At 39.8% G+C, this 22,917-nt stretch overlaps 2 protein-coding genes across 2 annotated transcripts in view; one reads left to right on the top strand and one right to left on the bottom strand.

Annotated features, from left to right (window-relative positions):
* The window catches only part of larp1 (La ribonucleoprotein 1, translational regulator), an 87,465-nt gene extending 78,036 nt beyond the window's left edge, over positions 1-9,429 (top strand). Inside the window, 9 exon segments of the mRNA XM_034098617.1 lie at positions 1,302-1,406; positions 1,408-1,426; positions 1,882-2,087; positions 2,480-2,586; positions 3,039-3,196; positions 3,331-3,475; positions 5,306-5,415; positions 5,571-5,698; positions 5,990-9,429. Of these exon segments, the coding sequence (XP_033954508.1) occupies positions 1,302-1,406; positions 1,408-1,426; positions 1,882-2,087; positions 2,480-2,586; positions 3,039-3,196; positions 3,331-3,475; positions 5,306-5,415; positions 5,571-5,698; positions 5,990-6,205 (1,194 nt within the window). The 3' untranslated portion in view covers positions 6,206-9,429.
* Positions 9,430-10,243: 814 nt separating this feature from the next.
* Positions 10,244-22,917, bottom strand: faxdc2 (fatty acid hydroxylase domain containing 2). Its single transcript, XM_034098207.2, has 9 exons — positions 22,706-22,917; positions 21,343-21,380; positions 18,105-18,202; positions 17,581-17,684; positions 16,626-16,747; positions 14,811-15,016; positions 13,945-14,050; positions 13,663-13,829; positions 10,244-12,025 (listed from the first exon to the last, which is right to left on the bottom strand). The coding sequence occupies exons 1-9, from the start codon at positions 22,722-22,724 to the stop codon at positions 11,869-11,871; spliced, it is 1,017 nt and encodes a 338-aa protein (XP_033954098.1). The 5' UTR covers positions 22,725-22,917; the 3' UTR covers positions 10,244-11,868.

Below are 22,917 nucleotides of genomic sequence, written 5' to 3'. Positions count from 1 at the left end.
GTTTAAGTCGATTAGTTGTTGCACCCCTACTTTAGTTTAAATATGACAGAAATGCCATTTCATTGAGTGTTTTTCTTCAATTACAAGTTTTGATGTTGACAGCCCAGGATTTGTTTTGCGTATTCAAAAATAAAAGGCTTGAGTTGTAAGAAAAAAACAAATGTGCTTGTGATTAGGCTCCACAAACCACAATAAGTTGGTTTGTGTTGTATTTTCGGGTTTTATTGATAAAAAAGCACCTATTATTGTGTCGGGGTGAGTTTTGGGACCACATGATCCACCTGGAAACGTATCAGAGGTCAAGACAATCAAACAACACTGTCTGTAGTGCTCCATATCTCTATCAGGCTCTTCTGACAGCTTCCACCTCAGTCATTGGCAGATTGGAGGTGTTTCTGCCCAAAACCAGAGGTAGATTTAGAGCTTTTTCTGGATATGGAAACCCGACACAATAGACATGTTTTTGTTTTGGTTTTGTTGTCATTGCTGCCCATTCTAGCATTGTTGAACTCATTGTGAGGCCTTCACGTGCTCGGCAGCACACGTCCAGCTGCGTGTGGAACAGGGGGCGCTTGTTTATAAATAAACCCCACAAACACGGCCTCGGCCTGAGGGGTCAAGGCAACAGGCTACAGGGGGAACAAAGATGGACGCTCAGAGATCTGAAGATTCTTGGTGGAATAAAGGAGAGTGTGTGAGTGTATAATCCAACACACAGACTGGTACATAAGACTAGCTTATAGGAAGGTTTGACATTGAGCTGCTGTTGTTGGAGGAGCAGTACAGTTTTGTTTTTAGGTTCTACAGGCGTGGAAAATTCAGGGTTTTTTTGTTGCTGAAACTGAACTGGTTGAGTTACTCGTGTCAGAACAGTGAGGGCCGCAATATGAAGCTGAAAAGAGTGTTTTTGGCAGCCATGTTTTGCTGCTGCATCACAATCTCCAGATTACTGCAGATAAGGTCTGTTGAAAAGAATACATGTTAACATTTTCCTCAATGTTCCAGGTTATTTATTTATTGCTTTATTTTTCCTTGCATATTTGTGAAAGAGCTTAGGTCTCAGTACAGTTTGGTTTTTTAGAGGGATGTATTTTGTTTTAAATTCTGTGAAAGTCTTTTTTTATGTTTTGCTTCCATTAGATTACATTACATTGCATTTAGCTGACGCTTTTATCCAAAGCGACTTCCAATGTATTAATATCTTAATCCTTATTGTCCCTCCTTGAGAAATATTGTTATTTAATTAAAAGGCTATATTGACATAACACACATATGAACTCTTGTTTTTCTCTGTTTCACAGCAAGAGGTGGAGAACTTCAAGAAGGTCCACCTGATCAGCCGCGAACAGTTTGACGGCCTGACTCCCGAACCCCCTATCGACCCCAAGCAGGAGGTCCCTCCTGCCCCCCCCCAAACCCCAGCAGAGTAAGTACACAAAAACACATGGTATTTCTTTAAGAAGGAAATTGTAATAACATACTACACTATATTTGTTGTACTCTTTTATGGCATATTCAATTATGTTTTTTGTAACATACTATACCATTTATTTTAAAAATAAATAGGGCATATGACTTTTTTATGCATGTTTTGTAATTTGTTTAATGGCATACTAAATTTTCTTTACGGAATATTATGCTTCGATTTCTTAAACTAAACATACATGCTATAACTATATATCTTTTATACATTTTTAAGGCTCTGCTATACGACAACTTATTGTGACATTTATAACATTTTCAACATTTGCTTCTTTTTTAATGTTATTCAAAAGTCTTACTTCACTATTGGTCATTTCAAACGACACACTGAGTTGCATTTAAAGTATTAAGGCAGCTACTTTTTTTTATACTGATTTTAATACAAAAATGTCCCTTCAGTCCCCACAGACGCTTTGGCGAACAAACTATTCGGAGCCCCTGAGCCCTCTTCAATAGCTCGCTCGCTTCCGACTACCGTGCCTGACTCGCCCAACTACCGCAGTGCCCGCACGCCCCGCACGCCGCACACACCGCACAGGAAGGACTCCACCATGACGCCGCGCTTCTACCCCGTGGTGAAGGAGAGTCGACCTGTAGATGCCAAGGTAAGACGGCTCCCATGTGAGGGGGACAGACTTAAATTAGTGGATGTTCACTTTGTATTGTCCCAATAGCTAGTTTTATTAGGATAAAGAAACCATTTGTAATCGGTAGTGGTTTGACAAAATGTTGCTGGGTTAACAGTCAGGTCGGCGTCTGACAATTTTAAAAATCAATGTCGAGTCAAACCCTACAAAGGATACATGTTGCCTAAAGAGTGACCATAAAGCACATGCCCCTCTTAACCAGTTCAATATTTCTATAATAGGACTCAATATGTAGTCCCACGTGTGTATGCAATATATAGTACCTGCAAAATAGTCTTAATAATAGAATATAATCCCCAAAACTCTGTTCCAGGTTTTCTTAACATGTTATTTATCTCTGTTACTTTCAGACGCCCAGGAAGAGGAAGACCCGACACAGCTCCAACCCTCCCATGGAGTGTCACGTGGGCTGGGTGATGGACTCCAGAGAGCATCGCTCCCGTACCACCTCTGTCAGGTGAGACTCACTCTCTGCACTCTCTCTGCACTCTCTCCTTTTGGACAGAGACAAATCTGATTTCTGTTGTAAAACAGTACAAGACTTCAGATAAAATGTTTCTTAAATTCTAGCAGAATTGGAAATTAGTCTTTCATTATTTGTTTTTTGACAACTCACTATATTTTTTTATATAATAATGAAAGTTGTTGTATTTTTTGGATCTTGAAACAGTTCTAAATGTATTGTAAATTGGGAGGCTTTACCTACATTTTAATTAATGTTATGACTCATTCATGTCTAGAAACAGACTCAGGAGAGGGTTAGCCTCATTAAGGCTTAACTTTTGTTTTTAACTACTGAAATGTAGTCCCCTTAATATATCCTTTATGATAGCCCAACAACATCACTTCACTGACGTAGCTCTAAGATTTGATGTGGCTAATACTCACTCTATCCTCCCCCCCTTTCAGCTCCACTGCCAGCCCATCAGAGGGCACACCCGTCATGGGTAACATCGGCTGCACACCTCAGTCCCTCCCTAAGTTCCAGCACCCCTCACATGAGCTGCTCAAGGAAAACGGCTTCACGCAACACGTTTACCACAAGTACCGCCGGCGCTGCCTAAACGGTAAACACTTCTACTATCCATTCTGCAGAATTAATTAGAGGTAACGTCATACTTGATGTCTTGATGTTTTACTGTTAATCTTATATTTTAATATAAGCCTGTCATCTTAATGTCTCTTCTTCAACCAATCACAGAGCGAAAGCGGCTGGGTATCGGCCAATCACAGGAGATGAACACACTCTTCCGCTTCTGGTCATTTTTCCTGCGGGATCACTTCAACAGGAAGATGTACGAAGAGTTCAGACAGCTGGTGGTCGAGGACGGGAAAGAAGGATACAGGTGAGACCTTTGAACACTGAATGGGTGTAAATATAAGTAGCAGTAACACATTTGAAAGGTACACTGAACAAAAATATAAATGCAACACTTTTGTTTTTGCTCCCATTTTTCATGAGATGAACTCAAAGATCTAAAACATTTTCTATATACACAAAATAACCATTTCTCTCAAATATTGTTCACAAATCTGAAAAAATCTGTGATCGTGAGCACTTCCCCTTTGCCGAGATAATCCATCCCACCTCACAGGTGTGGCATATCAAGATGCTGATTAGACAGCATGATTATTGCACAGGTGTGCCTTAGGCTGGCCACAATAAAAGGCCACTCTGAAATGTTCAGTTTTATCACACAGCACAATGCCACAGATGTCGCAAGTTTTGAGGGAGCGTGCAATTGGCATGCTGACAGCAGGAATGTCCACCAGAGCTGTTGCCCGTGAATTGAATGTTCATTTCTCTACCATAAGCCGTCTCCAAAGGCGTTTCAGAGAATTTGGCAGTACATCCAACCGGCCTCACAACCGCAGACCACCTGTAACCACACCAGCCCAGGACCTCCACATCCAGCATGTTCACCTCCAAGATCGTCTGAGACCAGCCACTCGGACAGCTGCTGCAACAATCGGTTTGCATAACCAAAGAATTTCTGCACAAACTGTCAGAAACCGTCTCAGGGAAGCTCATCTGCATGCTCGTCGTCCTCATTGGGGTCTCGACCTGACTCCGGTTCGTCGTCGTAACCGACTTGAGTGGGCAAATGCTCACATTCGATGGTGTCTGGCACCTTTGAGAGGTGTTCTCTTCACGGATGAATCCTGGTTGTCACTGTTCAGGGCAGATGGCAGACAGCGTGTGTGGCGTCGTGTGGGTGAGCGGTTTTCTGATGTCAATGTTGTGAATCGAGTGGCCCATGGTGGTGGTGGGGTTATGGTATGGGCAGGCGTATGTTATGGACGACGAACACAGGTGCATTTTATTGATGGCATTGTGAATGCACAGAGATACCGTGATGAGATCCTGAGGCCCATTGTTGTGCCATTCATCCACGACCATCACCTCATGTTGCAGCATGATAATGCACGGACCCATGTTGCAAGGATCTGTACACAATTCCTGGAGGCTGAAAACATCCCAGTTCTTGCATGGCCAGCATACTCACCGGACATGTCACCCATTGAGCATGTTTGGGATGCTCTGGATCGGCGTATACGACGGCGTGTTTCAGTTCCTGCCAAGATCCAGCAACTTCGCACAGCCATTGGAGAGGAGTGGACCAACATTCCACAGGCCACAATCAACAACCTGATCAACTCTATGCGAAGGAGATGTGTTGCACTGCGTGAGGCAAATGGTGGTCACACCAGATACTGACTGGTTTTCGGACCCCCCCCCCCCCCAATAAAGCAAAACTGCACGTTTCAGAGTGGCCTTTTATTGTGGCCAGCCTAAGGCACACCTGTGCAATAATCATGCTGACTAATCAGCATCTTGATATGCCACACCTGTGAGGTGGGATGGATTATCTCGGCAAAGAGATTTGTGAACAATATTTGAGAGAAATGGTTATTTTGTGTATATAGAAAATGTTTTAGATCTTCGAGTTCATCTCATGAAAAATGGGAGCAAAAACAAAAGTGTTGCATTTATATTTTTGTTCAGTGTAGATAATCTGTCAGTAATAGGGTAGTTGTTGAGGAGATATGATGTTCTGTCCTAAAATCCGTTCTTACTGGGAGCTTTAGGTGGGTTGTTAAATTAGACCAGACTTTCTTTTTTTTTTTTCAATAATGGAAAAGAAAATGTAAATGTAACTTGTTGTGTGTTTCAGGTACGGTTTGGAGTGCCTGTTCAGGTACTACAGCTACGGTCTAGAGAGGAAGTTCAGGCCAGACATCTTCAAGGACTTCCAGGAAGAGACCATGAAGGACTACGAAGCTGGTAAGAATTATTTGGGGGGAAAACAGCATAACACACAGACCAGAGGGTATTATATGATTGATTACAGCAACAAAAATACCAACATGTTTCTGGTTACGCTTTCGTCTCTCATAGGAAAAGATACACTAACCTTTTTTTCCCTTTTCTGTCCTCAGGCCAGCTTTATGGACTAGAGAAGTTCTGGGCCTTCCTTAAATACTCTAAAGCCAAGACCATGGAGATCGACCCCAAGCTGCAGGAGTACCTGCACAAGTTCAAACGTTTGGAAGATTTCAGAATTGACGTGAGTAAATGTTTTTGTGGTATTTAACCGCTGATTGGCAGCATCTGTGAAAAAGATCAGAACCTCACCTGAGCATATGTCTGTTGAAAATGTAGAAAAGACATGACCCTGTAGTTTTGGCACAGGTTATTTCTTATCCCCAGTCATTTAACTGAAAGTAAGACATTTGAATCAAGAATTGTGAAACCTTATTTTTAATGAGTAAACTGATTCTAAAAGTGATCACACTGATTGTGGTTTTGTGCTTTAAAAAACGACTCGCCCCTCTAACCTCCCTATTTCTGGTTCCAGCCGCCTATGGAGGAAGGGGGCCGCAGGAGACACTCGTCCAGCGGAGACAGTCGCCGCCGGCACCCCTCTCTGCCCTCCAGCCGGCCCCACAGCCAGAACAGCTCGGGCCCCAGCCCTGCCCCCTTCGCCCCGGGCCCCGCAGCCAAGGATGATGCCAAACCCAGCAGCCAGAAAGACCCCGCTGACCCCGCTCCTGACACCATGACACTGAAGTAACTCCACCAACACGCCGGCCCACATGATGAACTCAACCACGTCTGCTAGTCGCTGGTTCTGTCTGCCCCACAGGAGAGGGGGGTAGTCCACTTCTGCATTTTATTTTTTTTTACTTCAACCAACTTTATTAAGAAATAAGGAAGACAAACAATTAATATGGCTCGGTTTTTCAATTAGTTGTCAGCTTGTGAGGAAGAAGATACTTTTTTTTGTCTTGATGAGGCAAGGAATGGATGAGGTGTCAAACACTTTTTTCTTTTCTCTTACAAATCATTGCCAGTCCACACGGTGGATGGTTCGGTGGTGACGTACTACCATGGAATTCTTTTTATTTTATTCATTCTTTTTTTTTAAATATATTTTCATGTTGACCCCCCTCTCTGTCACTGGGACCCCTTTTCGATCACTGTCCTGCTGGCCGTAAGATATTTGATTCCTCCCTCAGTTCTCAGATTTATGATTATTATTTCTTTGGCATGCGGTGAGATTGGAGACTTGGAAATAGTTTGATGGACACTGAGCATCTGAAAGCCGGATAGCGGCGGCGTGCGAGGCCGTGCTGCTCCTGACATCCAACCGGACCAAAGTGGTTTAAACCGAGCGACTGACATTTCAGTTGAGGGGCTTCAAATTCAAAATATTTGATTTACTTTATGGCTGGACATTGATGGTTAAATATTAAAGAACCAAATGATAAAAAGAGAGGAGAAAAAAAAGACGTATACCAATCCCCCAGTATGGACACGATCATTGAAAGTTGCCTTATTTTAATGATTTTACTGCTTCTAACATGTGCCCCGCCACCTTATTGTCCATTGTACAGCATTGGAATCAACCATATATCCGGTCACCTTTTTTCCAGCAAAGGCCACTAGGTGGTGCTGCCAAACTGTTTCACTTACCCCCCCTCCCTCACTCCCCTCCTTCACTATTTCTGAACTGTCTTCCGTTCCAAGTGTCATTTGGTCTGTTACAAGTCCTGTAATTCTTCCCTGTATTTTGCAAGTCGTGGCTTTTTGTGCTGAAACAAACCTGGCGGGAAGTTTGTCGCCTTTTTCCCGAAAAAAAAAAAAACACTTAAGTGGGCTGCCAAGTCGGGAAGGGATTGAATCACCGATTGATCTTCCTTTTTGGGTGCTTTTCCCGACTTTCTCTCGCCCCCCCCCCCCGCTGCGCCTCCCAAGCTGCGTCCATCCGTTTATCCATCCGTGTGACATCCATCCATCCGTCGACCATCAGTGACGACCCAGGACTGGAATCATCAATCTGGATTACTTGAAGAAGCCATGGTGTTGAGGAGGGCCGTGGGTGGAGACGCTTCCCGAGGCCCAGACATTCGGCCTCCAACTTCAACGTGAAGCTCGACCGGGCCTCGGGCGCTCGCCACCACTTCCTGTCCCACCCTCAGATTCACAGATCAGTTACAGGCATGAACGCTGACAGGTGTTTTCCACGCGCAGGTACAGATGTAGCAGTGTGAGCTAGTTCCACACACGCAGCTTGATGTCTTGCCTCGCTGTCAAGAGAAATTCAAGACTGGACTCAGTTCTGTTCTGTCTTCACACTTCCTACAGTCACGTATGGATAATTAAATCTTTATCCAGTACTGATGATATCAAATAGAAGATTTCTTCCTCCACTAATGTAAATGTGAATTTGACAGATGAAGAGAAAATGATTACAGCTCCCTGCTACTTGTTTTATTGTTTATAGAACAGATTATATATTTGCCTTACACGTGTACGTACTCTTTAACTTTTTTTTCTTTTTTTCTTTTTTTTAAAAGGTCTCATGATTATCTTTTTAATGCTTTTTAATTTCAATTTGCAGTGTTTCTAGCGTTGTTATAGTGGAGGCAGGGTTTGTGTCAGACTGTTTCAAACATCTGTGGATTTCAGAAACGGGAACATAATTCACAACAAAAGGGAATGTTGGCATCAGGGCGTCAGCGAGTGTTCAGTGCAAAAACTAAAGCTGTAAGTTTATAGTGTTTCACGTTGAAATCAGTTATTTTCTCTTTTTTTTTTTTCTTCTAGTAAAGATGTTGAACTTCAAAAAACTAATTTTTCTAATATTTAAACCCCTGTTTTTCGACAAACATGTCTGCCAAGTCTAAAAACTTGATTTGAGGACCATAATTGAAGAAATTCACAAAGTTCTGGAAAAGAAAATATTGAGCCATTTTCTGTTTGACATTATTAACTGTCAAAGAGATCCTTCGTGAGTTAAAATACATTTGACGGATTAAGAGTTTGGACAAGCCTGACCCTTCCTTTTTTAAATCAAAACATGTTTTTTCTTATTTTTTTTACTAAAGTTTTGGTCCTTTTTGCGTTATAATCATTCAGCCTATTGGTTGATGTTCTAGCAGAGAGAAAATCCTGTCTGTTTCTTCCTTTGAATCCACAATTGTTGGAAACACGAAATTGCAAAGTTGTACTTGCTTTTCTTTTCTTCCTTTTTAATGTTTTGTTGCTTTATCTTCAGGGAGATTTGGATCAGTTACAGAAGCTTACAGTTGATGCATAAAAAAGTGTTTACTGGAGGTTAAAATATGAGCTACAGAACATTCAGAAAAGAAGACAACGTGGCCCTAAACCAGCCGAGCCTTCGAATGGCTCAGCCGGAGATCTGGCAGTCTGACCTTCTTGCTGGGGCAGTCACATGATCCCTCTCTCTAATGTGATCATCACCTGTCACCGGACATTTGGGGGTTTCAGGAGTGTTCTGCCTTTCAGACAAACTTTAGGGGGCGCCACACTCTGCTCATCGGAGAGAGGAGTGATGGACGTGGGAAGAGGAAGAGACGGAAAGAAGAGAAAGAGCCCAACTTGGGCTTGTGATGTCGTTCAGAAGATTACGAGCCCAACTTGGGCTTGTGATGTCGTTCAGAAGATTACGGCTGATGTCTGGTGACTGAAAAAAAAGGACAAAATTCCATAAAGCCATATGAATAAGAAATAACTGTATATGAACCATTAAGATAGTTCATTGCATTACTATATCTAGGCTTGTCATGAGGAAAAAAAGATGGAAAAAAGGAACAAAAAAAATATATAAAATGTAAAATACTTGAATGAGATCTTGTATTATAACATTTAATATTCATAATATCTGCTTTGTAGGCTGATGTGATTCGCTATTAGTGTTATTTGTAATTTGTAGTAATTATGCTTTTCCTTTAATAAAGAAAAAAAACACAAAACGGACAAAAAAACCTCAAACACTGACTTATGAGTGATTATTTCTCCATGTCTCTGTATATGTATGTAGCCGTTCCAAAGATTAAAGTGGACCTATCATGCTATATTTGACAAATATATTGTAGGGCCATACCTATATAAAACATGTCTGAAGTATTCTTTTTCAAAATACCAAACACATCATGCATTTTAGCCATGCCTCATTTCGCTCGATTTGCTCTTTTCCACCCCTGTTTTTGCAAGGGCTAATTATGTGACTAGCTTTAATGCAAATGAGCTGCAGCTGACCACGCCCCCTGCAGGAGAGGGGAGTGTGCTCTGATCAGCTGCTGGGCTCTCGGAAGAGGGGGAGGAAAAGAGAGGCTCCGTCCTCCGTGTTTTATTCTTATGATTATAAAGAGTGGTTATTCATTTGTTTTAAAGCTCAATAAATGACCTTTGACCGGCACTTTTCTAATTTTGTTTGATTTAAACTTCAACGGACATCTTAAAGGCAAATAAAATCGAACTGAAACTGCTGCACGGTCCCCTGGTTCCTTGGAAGAGGCGGAGAGATGGGTGTTTGTCATCTGCTGGTGGTGGACTACCGGAGAGAATTACAGCGAGGGAGCAAACGCTGGGAGGGAGAAAAAGAGCCAGAGCGTCAACAGCGGAGAATAAACAGAAGGGCACCCCTTTTCTAAATTCAAATCTGTATCAGCTCCGTTGCAGCCCCGTTTTTAGAGATTTGGGTATGGAGGAAAAGAGAGGGTTGTGTTTTCTGACACTTGGTGAGTTCCCTGACATCGGATAGATTTGGATAGTTTTTTTTGCAACAGGAAAAACAAAATCCACATTTTCTTACAATCTTTTATTAAACGATCACAGTAGTTGGGCTCTTGAACATTCATGCTTTATTATACAATCATTACTAAGGCCACAATTAATATACATTACATCCAAGGATATGTTTAAAGGCAGAAATGGAAAGTGCAAAAGTATCTTCTGCCTGAGCATTAGGGAACAGTCGAAGTGCTGATACTTAACATTACTTAAAATACCAAATGTGTTTTAAGAATTAAAACATTTAGATTAATGTGCAAGAGTAGAAAAAAAGTTTGCTCACGTTGAAGCTATGATTCATGACAAAAAGTTGAACATGTCATTAGTTTACAAGTGAGGATGAGTGGAAATGTAAACTCAAGTACAAGAAAACGATGTCAACTGAAGGGTCCTTTCTTTAATAAGATGAGCAAAACATTAACGGAGGGCAACAGAGTGAGGGGTAAACATGGCTCTGTCACCGGAGAAGATGTGATGGTAGAAAAGTGATATGATTTATTTAAATGCTCCTTAAGTGTGGGATCTGGTCCACAAACAAGCTACTTGTTGATCCTTGTGACTTGTGTTATGGACAATCATTCCACCATAAAAGCAAAATGGAGAGAGTTAGTCATAGTAAATAAAATTGACTTATACTCTAGTTGCCAGCATGGTGAACCTGGAAATGTTGAGTACACCAACTTTTTATGCTAGAAATGTAATACGGGTCCCCAGCACAAAGAGACTGTCGGATCCTAACTTGCATATGTTGGGCTATTAGCATTAGTTGTGTTTATTCAAAGTTATGGCATTATAGCGTATATGCAGAAAATAGTAAAACAATAACTTGTCATTGAGGATGCTGAATCAATTTCTGACATCAGGATAACAAATTGCTAATTTAACCAGAAAGTGGCCATATTTGTATTCTCAGTGGGCTGATTTCCACTACCAAGAGTAGTGTCGCAACCATTGGCTGTAGAAAGCACACGATTAAAATCATTATTATTTTAATTCTGAAAAAGAAATGGACATAGCAACCTCAAAAACCACTCCAAAATAATCTGCATTTTGTTTACTATCGTCTGCCTCTGCTATAATGCCATTCATTTTATTTAAAGCCACTTGTGCTTATTGCTCAAATTGCCCAACATATGCAAGTTGGCATGTGGCCGTTTCTATGTGCTGGTGACCCGTACTATACATTTCTGGTTTCACAACAGGACTGTAAAAGCTGGCAAATAGACTATTACTGGGAGTTATCATGCTTTCCTTTTCATCTATTTGTTTATTGGTGGACAAGGACATGAGCTTCCATAAACTTCTCCATAGTGTTTTGGAACAAATGTAAACTTTCATATCCAGATGGAACAGAAAATAACCCTAAACTATTGACTGCTCTGCATCCTTAGCACTTGTGAGTGAAATCATGAGCTCCATTAAAACAATTCTAGGTCACAGGAAGATACAAATAAACAGCATAATTTGATCTGTATGTCTAATGGGGTTGGTGGCCAGTGTTCGACAGACATTCACAGTTTAAAACAACAGGTTTTCTGGATTCAAATCATTGGAATTGAATAAATAATAATCCAATTTAAGATTGGACATTTCTTGATCACAAACTTGTCGAGGTCTGAAGTTAAAGGTCAGGGGTCATCACTGGCCCTTCTTGGGTGCGTCAGGGATGCTGTCGTTCAGAGGGGTGAGGCCTGTGAGGACGGCGTGCCGCTCATACTGCTTGGTTTGCCTGAACTTAGTGTCGGTGCCGTGGAGCCGGTCCAGAATGCCGATGACCCCGAAACACTGGTTGAACCTGGAACCAGGGAGGAAATAGATCAACTGAGGATGACTTCTTTTTTTTTTTTTTCTTTAAATAGGAAAATTTAAAATTCTATATTTTTCTTGCCGTAAACAAATCTGGGTGGCATGTTCCCATTGTCCATTTTCAATTGGCCCTGAGCAAATTCTAAAAGTATATTTTGTATATTTATTATCAGGGAGTACCAAGAAGTCAATCAAGTCGCTTCAGCTGATTCAAAATGCTGCGGCTCGTGTACTAACCAGCGTTAGGAAAAGGGACCACATTACTCCTGTTCTGGCTGCCTTACACTGGCTCCCTATAGAACACAGGATAGAATTTAAAATTCTTCTTCTCGCCTACAAAGCCCTTAATGGGCAGGCGCCATCTTACCTTAAAGAACTCATTATACCCTAATGTCCTACTAGGGCATTGCGTTCCAAGAATGCAGGGTTGTTGGTTGTTCCTAGAATCTTTAAAAGTACAATGGGAGCCAGAGCCTTTTCTTATCAAGCTCCACATTTGTGGAATCAGCTTCCAGTTTGTGTTCGGGCGGCAGACACCCTATCCGTTTTTAAGAGTGCGCTTAAGACCTTCCTTTTTGATAAAGCTTATAGTTAGGGCTGATTAGATTCAGCCCCTAGTTTTGCTGATATAGGCTTAGTTTGTCGGGGGACATCTTACTTCTTCCTTCTCTCTGTCTATACCCGTGTACTCTCATGTTCCGATTAACCCAGCTTCCCCAAATGTCTTTCTTTTTGGTGTCTATATACGCTGGGATCCGGAGTCATGGATGATCCTGCGGTCCTGTGTCCTGGATCGCGAGCGCTGGATCTTGAGTCGTGGCTGTGGTCCTGGATCATAGGTCCTGGATGGATATCCTCGTGGATTCATCTTCCTATTATACACACATGCATTTCCAAACATTTGGACTACCTATGTTGCAAATGTATTATCTTTTCAATTTACACACGGCATCTATTGCACGTCTGTCCGTCCTGGGAGAGGGATCCCTCCTCTGTTGCTCTCCCTGAGGTTTCTCCCATTTTTCCCTTTAAACTGGGTTTTCTTTGGAAGTTTTTCCTTGTACGATGTGAGGGTCTAAGGACAGAGGGTGTCGTATTGTCATACTGATATTCTGTACACACTGTGAAGACCACTGAGACAAATGTAACATTTGTGATATTGGGCTATATAAATAAACATTGATTGATTGATTGATATTGGAATATGGCCCACACCTGCCACTTCCTTACAGAGCCCCTCCTCCAACACACACAAACGCGCACATGACCAATGAGGGCACGGGATAAGTTTGTGCACAGATGGAAGGCTGACAGGCAGGTAGGCCATCCAGTTATTTTAGCCGGGCCGGCTAAAATGATTGGTCGTGCTTTTTACAGTACTACAGCTTCCACAGATGAAATGTTATGGATTTGTTAAAGCACTTAACATCCCGATAGCAATGAATATCTTAAGAGCATTCCATGGAATATAACAAAAAGTGTATCTTGAGCCGGTTTCCCAAACTTACCTACCCCACCTTTAATTTATGAGGCACTATATCTCACCTCTATTGACTCAATCCTGCTGACGGTTGTTTAATATTTTATATGGATTTTTGCAAGTTGAAATAAAGCTACTGGGCTCACCTGAGGTGGTGGAAGTCATGAAACTCGGGGGAGGGCAGGAAGGGGAGGTGGTATCCACAGTGGGAGATGGTGGTGCTGATCAGAGCCAAGCTGTACCACATGGCGGTGGTGGTCACATGGGAGCCCAGGAGGACCGGCCCGAGAGCCACCGGCAACATGTTGGAGATCTGGCAGAATAGGAGGGACAAACTGCTTTTAATGACCGAGGAATAACCAGCAAATATAGTGAAAACTTCTGAGAGAGGTAGAAAATGAACTGAAAGCGTGGAGGGAGGTATTCACCATGTGCTCCAGAGGGTGGGCGTAGATGCAGACCACTCCAATGGGGGCGGTCCACTCATGGTGCTGTTTGTGGAATCTCTTATAGAGGCTGGGATGGTGGAAAAGCCTGAGAGAAAGAAGATGAGGATAACTATGTGGTTACTTACTGAGACACTTAACTTAACAGAACGTAATGTTTACTGGAATACTGCTGCAGTGGTGAAAGAAGGACTCAGATCCTTTGGTTGGATAAAAGTAATAACAACACACAAAAAGTCCTTTAGTCAAAAGTAAAAGTACAGAAGTATTTGCAAAATATAATTATAATTATTAATTTATAAATGAAAAACAATATATGGCAAAAAAACTTCATAGTATAGTTTCTTGAACAAATGTCAAAACAATCATACTGTATGTTGAAAAAGTCATACAATATGACGAAAACAACATACTAGAATGTTAAAAAAATGTTTTGTTATACTATGGTACATCAATAAAAGACATTAATAACACAATACAAAACTACTAAACATACAGGTCATGCAATAGTGTGTGGAAAATGTCTCATATTATAGTATATTGAAAATATGTCTAAACAATTATAGTATAGTATGTTGACAAAATTCATAACGGGAAAATATGTAAAAATAATTAAACTCTAATATGTAGAAACAAAAAAATAGTACTACATTATGTGAAAACTAAATGTCTGGTCTTCTTTCTGTTGACATCCTTCACATTTACCACTAGGTGGCAGTGATGTGTAAAGGTCAGTTTTTCAATGAAAACAGATAGTCCACCAAAAGGGCTTTTTTCAAAAAGGATACATTATGTCATGTCACAGTCATAAAAGCAAAGGTGTCAATAAAATAATTAAGGATCCAAACCTGTGGGAATAGTAAAACATAAATTCCTCCAGGAGGGAGAAGAAGGCCAGCTCTGCGAGGGCCCAGTGGAAGGCGGGCAGCTCGGGGCCACAGGGGTTTCCATTCATGGTCATCAGGGATCGAGCCACCACCACCATGGACCCCGAGATGAACACATAGTTGAAGAGGACGGTCTTCAACACATGGCGAAGCCTATCTGGATCCACCTGGAAGACCAGGAGGGAATCACAGGGTAAACACTAAGTATAAATGTATTTTTACTGACAAATATATTGCATTTTCATGACATTACATTACCTACATTGAAATGCCTGGAGTATATTTGGTCATTATTCTCTTTTGCACATTTTTAAGAACATCTCCAGCTTATATGTAGGTTGTTGCTGATTTTTTTTTCCCATGTGAAGTTTGCTCATAAGGTTAACAAAATGTTTATAACAAAGACATGCAAGCATTGAGTGTAGTTTAAGTTATCAGCTTCACTAAATTGAAGACAGAAGATATCTCCAGTTTGTGTGTAACAGTCAACTTGTTCCCAATAAACTCTGGACCCTGTGAGTTATAAACATATCACGATGGCCCTTTGTGTGTGTCTGCAATGTACACATGTGAACTGTTGCCCAGTTGCAGTACAGTTCTGTGATATAATGTGTATCAAATTACAAACATAACAACCTACATCAGCCTTTTTAAACAGACAGTTTTACAGTGAGATTCATTTAGTGTTTGGTTGGTTTTATTAAGTTTCCATTGGAAGACTGACCAGGGGCATCAATTTAAGCTATATGGATAGATTGCTTGATAAAAGATAAATGTATGCTACAAAACAGCACAGGTCTTTATTTATGACAACTAGGGCTCAGGTTAGGAGGTTACAATCAGTCACGTCTCTTTGACTCAGAGTAACGTGCCTTGGAAAGCTCACAGGACACAAAAAAGGACTTTTGCAGCTTCATAACAAAGTTTCTGACACAATGCTATGCAAAAAAAAAATGTACTCCTATAAGTGCCGCACACATATTATGCATATTGAAATTGGGATAACACACTTAATCTTTTGGAAGTATAGAGCAAGATGGATGAATGATGGATTTCGGCCAACCATCAACGTCTGTTAAACAAACAGGACTTTGGTCCAATGGCCAGGTGAACACGGCTCATCAGAGCACTCAGGATGTTCATAAACATGCACGCAATACATATCAGATTATAAGAGTCCAAAAGGAGCACAGGAAATAATACTTTGCAAAAGTTGAAAAATCTATAAATTAAATTAGATAAAATTCAATATAAATAAATAGGAAAATACATGTACATCGATAAATACAGAATATTATAATAATTATTAAATTGAATTTTTTTCATTATTAATTCATTTTTTTGTATTTATTTTTCAAATGTTGACACAAATAATATAATTAGTTATGCCATTTTATTAATTTACTCCCTGTTATTTTCATGTATTGTGAAATCTCTATGACATGTTTTAATGGATGAATTTATCCTTACAATAATGCTTGGTTTAACCTGGCGTTTTAGGGGTGAATAAAGATAAGGAGAATGAGATTAGATGGATTTATTATCCGTAAACACACGAAATGCTATAAAATAATCTATCTTCTGATTCAAAGGTTAAAAAGGGTTAGAAAATACATCTAAATTAGAGGCCGTTCATGCAGTATCAGTTTTGGTAGAAGGAGGAGAGAGTGAGTGGAAGTCTGTATCTCAGTGATAATCAAATGCCTAGTTTAAAATAGTGGTGGTGCTGTTTTGGTATTTAAAGTGAAACTGGAAGAGATTCAGTGCAGAACATACCGGGTTATTCTTGTCCGGCTGGATTCGGTAGCGGGTGATGAAGGAGGGTTTCCCGGTGGTGTCCACCAGCAGCAACAGACAGTTCGTCCCCCAAAACGCCAGAGTGGGGACCAACATCGTGCCTGTGGAGAAACTACCGTCAAAGAGGGACAACTAACCTGCCTCAGACCTGGACCTCAATATTTAAACATTAATAAAGAATGAAAACGTCTTTTTTTTTTTTAAGAAACAACAATTTTCATGATAAATTCTGCATGTTTTAACAGTCTGGCCTTGTTATTTCTGAGCTCACTAGAAAATGGACTTAGCCTTTGAGCAATCTAAGATAATAAACATAATCACAGAGATAAACTGGTTGTACTTTGCCTTTTCTTTATTGATTTACCTTAAGACCGATTACATAATTACTTTGGAGAAAGAACCTTACATGTTTCACTGTCAGCAATATTTGCCCTATCTGTTAATGCATGACTGTCAGCACATAACGTCCTACATTAGATTGTGTGTGCAAACAGCTAGACAGTTGACACAACACCAACAACAACATGATGGCTAGATCATACAAGAGAGTAACTGGACACCAGAGGTCATTCTTTGATATGCAGAGCTAAACAAATGTTCTCCAAGCTAAACAATGTGTTTTTTCCTCTGGGGCTGGTACTCTTTTGTGCAGGATCACAATTCCCAGTTTGGTGTTCAATCATTTGTAAAATCACATTAAGAACTACATTTATTATAAGTACTGTGAAAAAACCTAAAATACAAAAGCATGTTTTGATCAAAGCAAGTCAGTCATTCTGTTAACGTGTAGGAAACAGATCAGTGTGTTCGATTTGACCTCAAAAAGACCTCTCTGATATGAACCGTCCGTAACAGTGTGTTGGCTGCAAAGTGCACTTTCTACAGAACATGTTTTTGGAAAAGAAAAAAAATCAATTGTGTTGTTAGTTCTTACCCAAGTAGAACAAAGCAGTCTCATGACCCTCAAAGCCCACGTACACCTTGGTCCACATGTTCTGCCAAAAATCTCCTGAAGCTCCCCAGAATCTCTGAAGATGCCTGGGAAAGGAAATCTTGTCAAATATCACATAACAATGAAACTCAGAGGACTGTAGAAACTACCCTGTCACATCATGCCCTCTCTTGAAACACTTTTTTCTCCTCCTGAATCAACACTAAAAATGTTTTAGCCAATTGGTTTTCAGTCTTCCAAGTAATATTTGTAAATTAAAGAATTCAAATTATTGTATAACGTGGTCATTGGTATGCACCAGTCAAGTTACTTTCATTTTTAGTTCAATTGTATATATTCTCCTTAAGTTAATTTAATGACAAGAACACTAACGTTTTTATAAATATCCTATACACAAATTGTGTCTCACAAATTACACTCAATTTCAAGGTCAATTGTTCTTTTCTCCTCAAGTTAATACAGGATAAGATATTGGTTTGTATTACTGTAACACTGTAACTTGTCACCATGTCAGGGAGTTGCCGAATGCAGCCAAGAATAAGATTCCAGATCCGATGACCACAGCAGCTTTCTTCACAGAGTCCCACAGTCCTCCAGGGCCCTCCTAGGTGGAGAAAAGGCAACAATGATGCATCTATGAGCCTCTCCGTTACTCTGGTGATACTGTGCAGTCTCATGATGAGGAGCTTCATCAGCGTTTCCCACAGAGACATCACAGGCTGCAGAAAAGAGTCTAAAACTACATGAGGATGCAGCACTGTATCTAGTTGTAAGCAAGGAATTTCACACTATGGGACTGCATGGATATAATCAGGGCTGCACATAACTGGTGCACCCTCTGCCAAAAAAGAGCACCGGATCATTTGCGCACCAACATTTTGAGAGAGAGAGAGAGAGAGAGAGAGAGTGAGAGCGAGAGAGAGAGAGAGAGCGAGAGAGAGATTTGCGAGTTGCATAAGAACTGGTAAAATAGCAGGGTATATAATTCGCAAGCTATTTAAGTTTAATTGTTTTAATCTGTCCACGGCTTCTGCGATCCCTCGCTCTACCCCTCGCTATCGCGTGAAGGGTCTGCTTTATGCGCTCTGCACAGTAACCCCCCCCCGTTCATAAAGTCAAATAGCCTACCCCTCAAAAGGTCCGGTTTTTTTCATTTTAAGGATGCGCACCAAGCAACATCTCCAGGTGCTCCTTTGAGAACCAGGGCAAAAAAGTGATGTGCACCCCTGGATATTATGAACCATTAGAAACAAGAGATTGAAGGGCAAAATAACATCAGGCAGCAGGAGAGAAACATCAATGTGCTTTAAAATGATTATAGTTATCTTAAGCATACTATATTACATTGTTTTTTGGACTTGATAGGAAAGATTCCAAGTTGTTTTTGCATTGATCCACTTGAACATTAGTCACATCACATGTCTGTCCCATGAATAATGTTTGACTATAAATATTGATGTAAAGGAAATTGTTTTATATGAAGTTAAATAAAGCAGAGGCATATTCCAAAAGCTATATATTTGTGTAGGTTAAAAGCATCAAACCTTTTAAAAGCCACATTTTCTCTATTGTAATTGCAATAATCCATATATGAAATGTGAATGAGTTGTGTTGACAGTGTTGACCAGACAGTAAATGAATCTGAGATTAAGGTTTTCAATAAACACTTTTGAATTATTTTAGTGTGACCTAAACAGATTTAAAATGATGTTGTCCCTTTGACAACATTTGAACTTAATTTTCAGCTACAGAGAATCCAAGTATTTATTTTATCTTTAATACTTAATGTCAGTTGTAGAGTGCTTTTAATAAAAGCAAAATCTAATCCAGCCAGAGTGAGAGAAAAAAGAATCAGTCCACTCAGTGGGTATAAATCCAGGGATTGATGTCACATTCAAAGACCTTTAAAACAAGCTTTTACTCCGGCTGCCCTTTGCACAGCCATGGGAACCTTACAACAGTGGGAACGATGTTACTGACAGAACTGTCCGCTGATACTAATGCATACTTAATCCTTGTAAGGACAATTTATCAATGACATTTGTAGGCGTGTGGCGCAGTGGATAGAGCGTTGGTGTTCGGATCAAGGGAGCACAGGTTCAAACCCCTCTGCAGTCAGCATGTTGTTGTGTCCCTGAGACACTTCACCCCAAATTGCTCCTGTGGGGATTGCCCACAGTATTGAGTAAGTAACATGTAAGAAATGTAATCAACAAGAATGTACAAACAAACACCCAATCATATAATTATTTCTAAATATAGTGCACACTCCCATTCTACAGGAGGAGATTGAACTGTCATTAACCTTGCTCATGGTAATAATATTACCATGAGCAATATACATACCATCAGCATAACATACATATTATGGAGCTAATTTCCTGCCATAACTCCACAAACAAACTAAACGGGTTTTACAAATGCCTCATGATTCACTAACACACACAATGTGGTTTGCAAATACAAAACACCATCTACAAACTAATGCATTTAGTTTTGCAAAGAAAAAACATAAACAAACGCATAACATTTTTCTAATAAATCATGTTTCAGAGACAAATTCAGCATAGGTTTTACAAGTACACAACTTTTTTTTACAAGTACATTATTTTTTCAAATAATTTTTTTGTTCTTCTCCATGTCCCCTAGGAGGCTCCGTAGAATTTTTCTCTGAAACATGATTTAAAATGTTATGTGTTTGTTTGATAGATACGTTTTTTCTTTACAAAACTAAATGCATCAGTTTGTAGATGGTGTTTTGTATTTGCAAACCACATTGTGTGTGTTAGTGAATCCTGAGGCATTTGTAAAACCTGTTTAGTTTGTTTGTGGAGTTATGGCAGGAAATTAGCACCATAAATATGCATGATCCATTATCCTCTTGGTCACATTCAAGGCTCAAAAAATGCAACTTGTCAGGTCGAGCCTGTCCCAGAGAACAACCAGGCAAACAGAAAGAAGTGACAGAGCTCCGGTCGGAAAACAAAACAGGCAGGTGGAAGCATTATGTAAAACGTGTTTTAAATACAAAACCCATGTTGAATACAAATCACGTGTCACAAAGAGAGGAAGAAAGGCAATATTAAAAAGGTTTAGTTTAAATTCAGATTGGGTTTTTTGAGTCTTAGAGGAGGCTGAAACTTAGGTAAAAACTTGCGTAAATATATATCATAGTAAAAAATGTCTGAGTGTAAAAACTGAAATATTTGTTCTGATATAATATCAACCCATATGAGTAGCAGACAGAAATACAGTGCTTCTATATCTTTATCTTTATGTGACATTATCTGAAATAAGCTTTTTCGCCAACCCTAATATCATCAGTGTTGACTTTAACATGAACTGTCTCAGAGACAACATGGTGAAAAAGAAGCATGCAGGTTTTCTGAAAACATGTCGTATAATAGTTACATTTCAACATTTTCCAGCACAAATCATACAATAATTCTGTCGTTTGAACTTGTAAGCCTCTTATGCAGAAAAAAGAATGTCCAAGCACTGAAACAAATGACTTGAGTTTGTAGCTCACAGGTTTATTAAACTATAAACCGGTTGTCAGAATCAGAAACAGGTTTATTAACAGGTAAGTTTACACGTACGAGGAATTTGACTTATGTAACATTAACTTCTCAATGCCTGTTTTTTTCATGAGATGCCACCGAGATTAGAGGGTTGTAGGAGGGTTGAGCCGCAGGAGACCCATGGTAATATGACAGAAGAGTTTTACAGGTGTTTTGGTCTTACCTGTCGGCCGCTGTTTTTCGGGGCAGCTCCCCTCGTGTCTGTAAACACAATAACAAATACAAGGTTTGTCTTTCCAGGAAGGATTAATACAGATTCTTAATTTAAGCATATAATTAAGGAGGTAAACAATCTTTCGTCACAAATAAATAATACAATTGTCTACGTAAATGGATGGTTTTGGAGGAAACTGAGACATTTGGCCAAAGATAAAATAATTAATATATTGCTGATAACATTTTTTAATGAAGATGGCCTCATCCTAGTTTGATTGGATAACAAAAGGGTGTTTCAAAACATTTTTTTTACTTTATGATTAAAGTCAAGTTTTTGTTTTTCCAAAGAACTAAAAAACACTGGGTTGTCTTCAACAGTGTTACACAGCTTACAGTGTTTTTTTATTTGACTTATTTATTGTGTGATAATCAATTCACATGCAATACAGTGCATGAATAAACCTCCAGTGTTGGCCTCATATGATGAACCCTCACTGATTTTCACCACACATATTTGAGGCATTAAACAGTCAGATCTCAGTCTGATTTACAACTTTCCATGCTGCAACAATCATCCGAGTGCTGTGCAGCCTGGGGTAAAAGTTACAACTGGAGGCTTATATAATCCAATTATAATCCATCGTTCTTACAGTTAGCACTTTTTCCAGGCACATTCTTGGGAATAACAACCACCATCCCTCGGTTTGTTGTTGAACAAAATACATACTAAGTTTAAGTTAAAAAAAGAACAGAAATCATATTTCAAGGCAAGTGTAACACACCAAGTATATGAAGTCTTCTTGCAATCAAAATGTGGTTTGTCTATTGTTATGTTGGATGTTTGAGCTTCACAGTGCAAAATTATCTTCGTGCAGATGACAATAGAGGAAGAAAGAGTAGTGACCAAAAATTATACTGATTTTGTTTTTAAATATTTAGACAATCTTCGAGCTGTAGCTTCAGAAATACAAAGAATATTATATCCGTTTTCAATTGACTGAAACAAACCACTGCTTTATAATGCATCCTATTATCATTGGATGCTCATAAGACTAAATTACATGTTTACAAAGATAGATAGTCAAAATAGGAAAACAATTTAGTCAAAGTAATATTTAAGAATACCATAGCCTAGAAAAATCGTAAAGTGTTACTATTTGATTAAAATTAAACATAGCGTTGAGCTCCGAACATGCAGGATATGAACTGCGCTGTCCCTCATTGGAAACAACACCTGCTGCCTATAAGACTGATTAGGTTTTGGATCAATATTGCAGTTAAGCAGCCACCAGTTACCCAACTATAGTATTAAACATAACAAAATGTTAGACTCCCGGACAAGTTCAAAGCCAAGTATATAACCTACTCACCACTTGTTTCCACCGTCATGTCTCCTCGCTCTCACTGTTGGCTCTTTACACATTCTCAAAATAACCGTGTATTTACAACGGCGGACGAATTCTGATTGGTCGGTTCTTGGTCAGCTGACTTGAGTCGCACTCGAAGTAGCGGCAGGTATGTTTTGACCCTGATTATGAGGAAGGGATGTCCACATGGAACAGGTGAAGGTTTAAACTCAGCG

The sequence above is a fragment of the Pseudochaenichthys georgianus genome, chromosome 14, assembly GCF_902827115.2.
Source record: "Pseudochaenichthys georgianus chromosome 14, fPseGeo1.2, whole genome shotgun sequence".
Taxonomy (NCBI): Eukaryota; Metazoa; Chordata; class Actinopteri; order Perciformes; family Channichthyidae; genus Pseudochaenichthys; species Pseudochaenichthys georgianus.
This window is presented reverse-complemented; position numbering and strand designations above follow the sequence as displayed.

Coding starts and splice junctions, on each gene's coding strand:
- faxdc2 (XM_034098207.2), bottom strand. Junction 16,748..17,580: donor GACTGCTTTGTTCTACTTGG/GTAAGAACTAAC, acceptor GTTTCTCCACAG/GCACGATGTTGGTCCCCACT. Junction 14,051..14,810: donor ATGTTTTACTATTCCCACAG/GTTTGGATCCTT, acceptor TCTTTCTCTCAG/GCTTTTCCACCATCCCAGCC.